Below are 9,531 nucleotides of genomic sequence, written 5' to 3' on the forward strand. Positions count from 1 at the left end.
CTTGAAAACATCACCTGCGGAATACAGGTGCTAGAGAATTGTTGGAGCGCCTGGGTGGCTCAGTTGGTTAAGGTGTCTGACTCTTGATCTCAGCTCAGGTCTTGTTCTCATGGTCGTGAATTCAAGCCCCACGTTGGGCTCCATGATGAGAACGGAACTTACTTAAAAAAAAAAATAAAAAAAAAAGACAAGACAAAAAAAAAAAAAAAAGAACTGTTGTCATAAAGTCTGATTTAGAAGGGCTGGACTGGACCTGGGACTCTTTATTTATACCCTGGTCTTTAGGAAGTCCATGTGCAGCCACTAATGCAAAGAATTCTGTGCTGGGAATCCGGAGACCTGGCTCCAATCCCGGACCTGATGGGATTGATGCCCATGAGGAAGAGTTGGGGCTAGCTCCTTCCCATCATGGTCTTTCGGCAGTTTGTGTGCTTTCCTAGGGTATCTGTCATGTGTTTCTCATATTTTCTCCTTTCCCTATCTTGTTCCTCCCCATCTTTCCCAGGGCATTTCCAGTGGGTCCCCCAGGCGCCTGCCTTCCCATTTGCCTGGGCCATTCAGAGCTCTGGTCCCTGCCTCCACGTCCTCCCCCCTCCCCCCTCCTCCCTCGGTGGAGCCTTTGACGTCTGCCCACTTGGTGGTCTCATTTGTCTTCCTCACCCCTCTTTTAGCTCTTCCTTTGATGCCATTGTCCCGTGCACCACCATTCTCTTTCTGTCTCTTCTCTCTCTCCCCGCTTCTCTCTCCTTTCACTGTCTCCCTCTTCCTCTCTCTGTCCTTCCTTCTCTTTCTTCCTTTCTCTTCCTCCCTCTGTCCACCTCCACTCCACCCCACCCCACCCCCGCCCCAAACCTTCTCTCTCTCTTTCTCTCTCACTGCTCCCTCTTGGATCCTTCTGTAAAGGTCACCTTGTTCATGTTGCTCTGGAGGAGACACGTTTCTCCCTTGCCTTTTCTGCCCACGTGCTTTACCACTAGTTACTGCCAAGTAGGAACCACCTTGGACCTCTAATGTAGTCAGACTCACCCATTCTGGGGGAGAAGTCTTCTTTGAATTTGAAAAATCTTTTTTAATGTGCTTGAACAATATTGGTTTGACGGATAGATGCATCTTGGTATCCCAAGGAAAGATCTGGAATCCTGCAAACCTGGATTCAAATCTCAGCCCTGCCTGTTATTAGCCATTTGACTTTCAACAAATTATTTTTCTCAATGGTTCCCTTATCAGCTAGTTGTCAGCAACAATAATCACAACAATAACAGTTGCTAAAATGTATGGAGCACTTGTGCTGTTCCAGGCACCAGACTATGCCCCTGATATAAGTATTGTCATCTGCTCATTCATCCCACAAATGAGAAAACTGAGGCTCTGAAATGTTAGGTGACTTGCTCACAGCCATGGGGCATGATTAGAGAGTCAAACTTCATCTGTGAGACTCCAAAGCCCCCTGTGGTCTTAAGTTCCTTTAACTTCCTTTTCAGGGTGTCTATCTCATAGGGTTACTGAGTTCACACATATACAGTAGTTAGCATAGTGCCTGGCACATAGTAAGTGCTCAGGAAAAGCTAATTATGACTATTATTACTGTTAATTTAAAGTATGCTAACAAAACGCTATACATTTGGACTCTGATGTAATAAACTGAGAAGAATAAATTATAATATGGCATTGTTCAGATATCCCTGCCACTTCTGAAGTGTCTTATAGGCTTTTGAAGACATCTCACATTGTGTTTACACTGAGCTATAGGACTTAAATTGCAGCCTAACACTATAAAAACAAATTCTTCAGGTAGCTAACAGAATTGAATAGAAAGAACACACCCAGGCTTTGGAGCCAGAAACTTCTGGCTAGCAATGGGTCCAGAAGAATCTCCGTGAACCTGTTTCCTCATCTACAAAATGAAGTTAATCTATAAATTGGAGTTGCTATAATAATTAAACAACATTTGTGAGTGTCTTAGTTTAGGCTGCTGTAACAGAATACCATACGCTAGGTGGCTTAAACAACACACATTTGTTTCTCCCAATTATGGGAGCTGGGAAGTCCAAGGTCAAGGTGCTGGTCAATTCAGTTCCTGGGGAGAACCCTTTCCCTGGGTTACAGATGGTTGTCTTCTCTATATGTCTTCACATGGAAGAAAGCAGGGAGAGAGAGAGAGAGAGAGTGAATGAATGAATGAATCTGTTGTGTGCATCTTTTTATGAGATATGAGTATATGAGGGCCCCACCCTTAGACCTAATTACCTCCCAAAGACCCCCCACCTCCAAATCCTCACATTAAGAATTAAGGCTTCAACATATGAATTTTGTTGGGGGGTGGGGTGGGGGAAGGACACACAAATATTCAGTCCACAGCAGTGACACATAAGGACAGTGTCTCACACACAGAAAGTGCTCAGCAGTGTGAACCTGCATCCTTATCTCTTGCCACTTTCAGGGATTGATGAGAGCCCTGAGAAAGTTGGACCATAAGCTTCTACCACCAGCCTCTGGCTCTGTCTCCACACAGGTGTCCAATCTTGCTGGTCTTGAGCTTCTCTTTCTTCCCTGAATCCTCCAGAAACATCTGTTTACACTCCAGTGGACTCTTGGCCTTCCTGCTCCTCCTTTTTAATGATCTTGCTGTGAGTGTGGAAAGCACACCCATCTCACACAGGGTCTTTTCTCTCCCTGCAGCTCAGGGTCCTGATGTGAGTCTTCTGTCCCATCTTCTCCCACTGGCCCACCTCCTTCAGACAGGACCTCTCTCCTCAATGCTGCCACTAAGAGGGTGGTCCCCATCCAGGGTCTTTACCTTCAAGAGTTTGATTAAGTAGGAGAAAAAATTGACCTATTTCAAAGCAGGAGTCTTGGGTTCTAGTCTCATTTCTGCCACCGACTCACTAGACATGGAACCCTCTGGGTCTCAGTTTTCCCATATGTCACATAAGCTGTGAAGGGTTTTGTTGATATGACTGCATTAGCACTTGACCATACATGAGTGGTGAAGGGCAGGAATGATACTCCACCTGTTAAATGGTTTTGGGTAGTTGCTGTGTGCCATGCACTGTGACGAGCATTTGAAAGACAAAGATAAGTAAAAGGCAGCCACTGCCCTCAAGGAGATCAAAATAGTGTGGCTAAGTTAACAACAGCAATAGTAATAATAACAGTCAGTATTTGTTCAGCACTTCCTATTTGCTAACTCTTATTTTGAATCCTCTCTGTAACTGCATGAGGAAGCATCCATTTTGCAGGGGAGCACCTGAGGCCTAAAGAAGTTAAGAAACTCACCCAAGACTGCAGAGTTCATAAACCATGGAATGGGATTTGAACTCAGGCAGTCTGATTGCAGAGCCCATGCCCTTCACTACAAAATTTTGGAGTCAAACTTGAGTTGGAATCCAGACTCCAATTTCTTTATTTAAGCACTGCTCCCCGGGGTTTAATCCCCAGGACACCCAGGCCCATGGAGACCAGAGAGGGAAAACAAAGAGCATCTGCAATCACAACTAAATATTTCTTAGAATGAGAAAAGGTAGGAAGAAAAGGTGAAATGCGGGTGATCTGAGCTTCTTAGTGTTAAAGGAAACTTGGACAGATTTCCAGGAGGAAGAGAACATACCACCTTCCTGGAGACAAACAAGCAAACACACATGGGCTCTGGGGTCAGACAGATGTGCAGGTCTCAGCGGCCACTTACAAGCTGTGTGGCTTGGACAGGTCACTGTATCTTCCTGAGCCATGATAAAGGGCATACAGGAAAGGCAGCTAAAACAACCCCTTGCAACATATCTAAAGATGAGTGACCAAAGTTACTAATTTTTTTGGCCCCTTCCTCTGTTTCCCTCCATGCCTCTGGCTCTAGGAATCCTGACCTCTGTGAAGAGATGCTGGCATTTCTGGTCCAATCCAAGCCAGAGAACCGTCAAGAAGGGGCCTTCATTCTGGATTCTCCGACTCAACACCGAAGTCCCAGCTATGACATACTGTCACCGAAGAGGGACTGGGAAAGTAAAAGCATATATATATAGATATATATAGATATAGATATATATACAGGAAACACCGCGTCCTTGCACTGCTGCTGGGGCTGGCCGAGCCGTTGGCCAACAGCAACAACCAACATCTGAACGCCTACATTTCCTTTGCAGACACAATGAAGAATTGGTGGGATTTTTCAGGAAAAAAAAAATACAACAATAATCTCTTGCTCCCCCTTTCAAAGCCCCGTGGAACGCCAGAAAGCAAGCCAGACCACACTGATGGTAGGAGTCCCACACGACCCCGGTTCTGCACGTTACATTGAGTGGATGAGAACTCCATTTGTGCTGCGACGTGTGTTGCCCACTCCAATGCAAAGGAAACACTTTCGCAGCAAAGCAAGAGAAGTCACAGCAGCAAGACATGCACCGTCAACCATTTGCCGAGAAAGAAAGAACCACCCCCCCAACTCGGAAAGGAGGAGGAACACTGGATTATTATTTTTTGGGTCTTGACACTGGGCTGCAAAATCCACCTTCCTTTCTTCCACCTTCCCTCCCCCGGACTCACGCGTCTTATGGTCATTTCTGTCTCGGCTCTCTCCTCCCTGTCCCCGACCCTGCGTTTCCCCCGCTCCCGTCCCCCCTCCCTCTGTCTCCTGGTCCTGCTGAGGGCCACTGCGGATGACTGGTTTGCAACAAGAAAAAGAAAAGAAAGCAAGAACAGAAAACCCAGCCACAGGAAGGGAAGTAGACATTGTATGTTTATGGGTTCTCATTATGAAGGTGCAGCTTGTAGGAAATGTGTACGGATGTGCTTTTAAGTTATGTATATTACATATAACAGGAAACAAATATTAAAATAAACAGTGCTGGTAAGTATGAAGCTGACATTTTAAAATTATAATTATCCGCCTGTGATTGATGTATCCCAAGGATCTTAGATCTTCCTGAACCGGCCCGGCCAAGGAGACCTGGACTCTGGCTGTGGGTTGCTCACAGTAGGAGCTGACGGTTCGGTGTAGTAATACAGTGTGTGGTATTTGTAACTGGTTGATTGGTGGGGAGGGGTGGGGTCCCCAGATGGAGGGGCAGGGGTTTGGCAAGAAGGAAGAAACAGATATAGTCCAAGATGCCTTCTCCCCTTGGGCGGTAGCCACCAGGGCGTGGTTTATGCTCCGGTGTGGGGTCCAGAGTTAGGATTCTGCTACCTCCCTCGGGAATTTGCTTCCGTTTTCAGTTTTTTTTTTTTTTTTTTTTTTTGGCCACATGTCTTTTCCCTGACCACATTGTGACAGCTGACTCCCCCTCCAGAGGGAGGTGATGCCACTGGTCGCTGCAGAGGATGGTGGCTTTAACCTGGCTGTCTGGAGAGTCCCAGCTCACTCTTATCCTCTGCCCTCCCACATTCATTCTCTTCCTCCCGGGCCAAAGCAACCATAGAGACCATGAAACAGGGCAGGCCCTGATAGGTCAAAACTTCATTTCCAAAGGCTTTGCCTGCCCCTGAATAAGCTTAGGGTGAGAGGTGGTGTTGCTCAAAGGCTCCATCTACGTATAGGACTCTGGCTTCAGGAACCTCCCCTTCAGCCAGCATCTGAGCTTTGAGCCTGTACCCTCAGAGGGCCCTGAATTGCCTCCAGATCACAGAGGCCCTTGGAGAAGACCCCATCAAAAGCTTGGCATTGACCTCTGGCACACATAATCTTTCCCAGGCTTGCCTGCCATGAGCTGCTTCTCTGAGCTCAATGAGTCTTCTTTGGAGGGACTATATCCCCACTGCACTTTAATTTCTCAGTCCCATCTTAGCTCCCCAGTCCGCCACTAAAGTGGTCATTAAATTCATTCAACAAATTTCATTTATTGAGTACCTACATGTGCCAGGCACTATCCTTGGGCTGAAGGAGAGAATGTGGGGGATGGGAGGGACCTAGAAGTCCTCTGAGCCAGCCTAACATCTTCAATCATGGCTTGCCCCTCAGAGATTCCCACATTCTCTCCGAGTATGGGTCGTTGCCCAGTGACACCCCCCCCCCCAGAGGGCCCAGGCTTACTTATCAGTTACCCCAGTGACATATGTACTTAGTTTGCTAAGCTGGTGCTGACCTGAGGCAGGACAGGAAACCAGAACAGTGTTTGCCTCTGTGGGCAAAAATGGGACAGAGCAGGCAGGAAGAGGCCTGCACCTGGGGCTCAGATGGCAGATTTGGCCACATCCCGCCAGGAGCAAGGCCGGTGGCCCGCTCCAACTTCCCCTGAGTGCGACGGCTCACTTTCTATGTGCCAGGTTCTTTTTACCACCCTGGTGGAGAAGCCACAGAACCTCCTTCCCACCCCTCCCAACTTGAGAGCTCCCATTCTTTCTGGGCCATGAGCCAGAATGGCTCCACCCTCCCGGGGCCACCTGGAATTTGGCTCAGGAGTCCCTACCACCCTGGTCACACCACAGAGGGAGAATATTTGTTCTCGATTCTAAACCTCATCTCAAGCCCCTGAATGTGTGGCTTCAGGGCAGGGATGACGTGACCAGATTTAGCTTGCAGGCTGGCCAGGGTTTGTGGAGATCTCCATCCCATGGATGCTGTGACCTTCCTTCCATGGAGAGGCAGGCAGTGCCACCAGGGAGGAGGGGAGCTGCAAGGCTGAAATCTAGGGCACTGTTTCCTCCCCATCCTCCTCTTCATAGAGAATATAGATGTTTGTCTTGTCTGTCTTCAACCTACTTTTCTTCTTTTCCTTTTTACATTTTGCATCGTTTCTGTGCTGCCTCTCCACCCAGGAGACCATGTAGCATAGTGGAAAATGTCCTGGAGGGTATCTTGGCTCAGCCATGAGACATTGGACTAGTCCCATCCCACCCACCCCCCTTTTGGGCCTCAGTTTCCCCACTTACCAAATAAGCAGGATAAACCAGATGCTCTCCAGGGTCTTTTCCCAGTCTGCTGTCATTCAGATCATCATTTTCTCTTATTTTGCTTTCTTGGGATCTTTTCCATCTGAGGGTACAGGAAGTGCCAGGACCTGTTTTCAGTTTTTTAATCCTGCAAGCACATTCCAAGACTGGCCTGCAATTGCATGAGCAACATCACTCTAAATACTTTTTTTTCTCAAAAGCACCTTACCAACCAACTGCGATGCTGTCCTGTTCTTTTTTCCTCACACCCCTCCCTCCCCTCTCGTCCCGCGCTCCCCCACCTCAGTGCTCTGTGCTGTATGCGTGTGCTCTCTGTTCTTGTATACTCAATAAAAGTGAAATAAATGTGTTTGATGCTGAACCACAAACTGCCTTGGCATCTCTCTCTCTCTCTCTCTCTCTGTCTCTCTCTCTCTGACCTTGGCTACAGGTACAAGTTGGCATTGTGGGAAGGGCTAAAACTGGGGTGGAGACATCCCAACCTTGAATCACTTGCATTCAACCCATATTTGCAGCTTCCACTATGGCCCATATCTTGGGTTAGGTTCTGCAGCCACAACAGCAAATAAGACAACACTCCTGCCCTCCAGGAACCCTCATACTAGCAGAGTGCAGGAAACAGACAACACAACAGGCAAGCAGTCAGAGACAGTTCCAGAGTGATCAGCACCGGGAAGGAAATGCACAGAGGAAGGAGATGGTTGCTGAGGGAGACCACTTTAAATAAGGTGGCCAGTTATGGCCTCCATGCAGAAGAGCTGCGTGAAGAGAAAGATCCAGTAAGGTGAGAAAAAAGAACATGCCAGGCAGAAGGAAAAAGCACATGGCCCCCAGGATGCAGAGGTGCCTGGTGTACAGAGGAACAGCATGACCCCTCCTCTTTCTGAAAGAAGACCACCTGGATTGGGATCTCTTCCTACAACCCTTCTCCATGGGAGCCTAGCGGATAATGTAGACAGCAGTCCCGAGCTTCAGCTTTTGCCCACTGCCATATATGTTGCCATATCCCTATATGTGCCACCTGTCCCATTATTGACTTCTTTCTTTAAACTGACTCTGTAAATATATATGTAAAGGAAACAATATTACTTCATAAATGGAACACTAGTGTCACTTGCCAAAGAAATGAGGTCTTCATAAAAATAAATGCAAAAATATAAAATTAAAAATCCATAAGCTATGTAAAACTTAAACTCACTTCTTGGGCTACCCGAGTTGCATGTTTCACACTTTCCTTTTATTCTACTAGGTGACTCACCCCACACCACCTTTCTTTATTGCCCCAAATCTTACGAGAGCCACTGCTAATAATTGGATGCATTTTTCCCCTGTTCTTTTTGCAGTTACATGTATCTCTTCAGAGTTTAAGACACCTGGTACATATTATTCCAAAGACTATTTTAAACACAATTTCCAACATTTCCTGGTAATTTTGAATACTAAATACTATTTTTTTCTTTTTAAAGGTAATTTGTTAAATGCCACAAAACTCTGTGCAATGAAAGCCAGTTCTTCAACTCTCTCCAGACTCCTGTCCATTGTCAGGGGCAATTGCTGTCAGGAGCCTTGTGAATCCTTACCTGAATTTTTCCTGTATGTTTCTTTTAGCTGTCTCTCACTCATGGGGCTCTGAAATAGGACATGGTTTGCACATATTGGGTCCCCACACACTCTGCATCTGTATCTCTATCTCCCATAAATACAGGGTCAGCCTCTGTGCTGCCTGGGAATAACCTGGGGTTGATTTATCTAGTTCAGTGGCTCTCAAACAGAGGGTGGGGGTGTGATTTTGCCCCCACCCCACCCTGCCCCAGGGAACATTTAGCAATGTCTGAAGACATTTTTGGCTGTCACAACTGAGGGTTGCTACTGGCATCTAGTAGGTAGAGACCAGGAATGCTGTTAAACATCCTACGATGCACAGGAGAGCTCCCACAACAAAGAATTATCTGGTCTGAAATGTCGATAGTACCGAAGTTGAAACACCTGATTTGGATGGAGATGTGACCCACAAGGTGGGATTCCAGGGCCACCGTCTGTAGCTCTCATGCCCATAATTAGTTCCCTGGAGTCTCTGAGAAAATGGTGAGCCCAGCTGGAACAGGGAGCTCTGAGACCAGACTGTGGAGCTCAGCACCTAATACTGGGAACGATGAAGGTCAGAGAGGGAGCTGAGCTTCTTCGTGCAGGAAATGGAACTGACACAACAGGCTGAGATTGACATGCATGACTGTGACTGATGGAGGCCATCTCTGGTTAATCCTGCAGCAGCTTATTGTGATTAAACATGACTTCAAGGCCCAGTCTAGTCTGCAACCCACTAAGAGAAGAGTTTTTGCTGAGACAGATTGGTGTGCCCAGCTGTCACTTAAGAAGTGTGACAGACTAGCTAAGAAGCAGTAGCACAGGGACAAGAAAAGCTAGTCAGACCTTGGTTTGCATCCTCTCCAGCTGTAAGGCTCACCTCTCCGAGCCTCAGTTTTCTCTTCTGTAAGTTGGGAATACTAATACCTACTTACTAGGGCTAATGTAAGGCTTAGAAGTCATATAAGAATGGCCTGCCCTATGGATTTTGGACTTATGTAGCCAGCCCTCACAACCACATAAGCCAATTCTTTGCAATAAATCTCTTAATATATATTTCCTATTGGT

The 9,531-nt window shown here is 46.9% G+C and overlaps 1 protein-coding gene across 16 annotated transcripts in view; it reads left to right on the top strand.

Annotated features, from left to right (window-relative positions):
* Window positions 1-7,247, top strand: part of EPB41L1 (erythrocyte membrane protein band 4.1 like 1) — a 127,675-nt gene extending 120,428 nt beyond the window's left edge. For all 16 annotated transcript variants that reach the window (XM_039227095.1, XM_039227098.1, XM_039227094.1 and 13 more), the window contains one exon: window positions 3,851-7,247. In XM_039227095.1, coding sequence (XP_039083026.1) covers window positions 3,851-3,859 — 9 coding nt within the window. In that variant the 3' untranslated portion in view covers window positions 3,860-7,247. The remainder of the gene's footprint in view (window positions 1-3,850) is intronic.
* The last annotated feature ends 2,284 nt before the right edge of the window (window positions 7,248-9,531 follow it).

The sequence above is a fragment of the Hyaena hyaena genome, unplaced genomic scaffold, assembly GCF_003009895.1.
Source record: "Hyaena hyaena isolate Hyena2069 unplaced genomic scaffold, ASM300989v1 scaffold_25, whole genome shotgun sequence".
Lineage (NCBI taxonomy): Eukaryota > Metazoa > Chordata > Mammalia > Carnivora > Hyaenidae > Hyaena > Hyaena hyaena.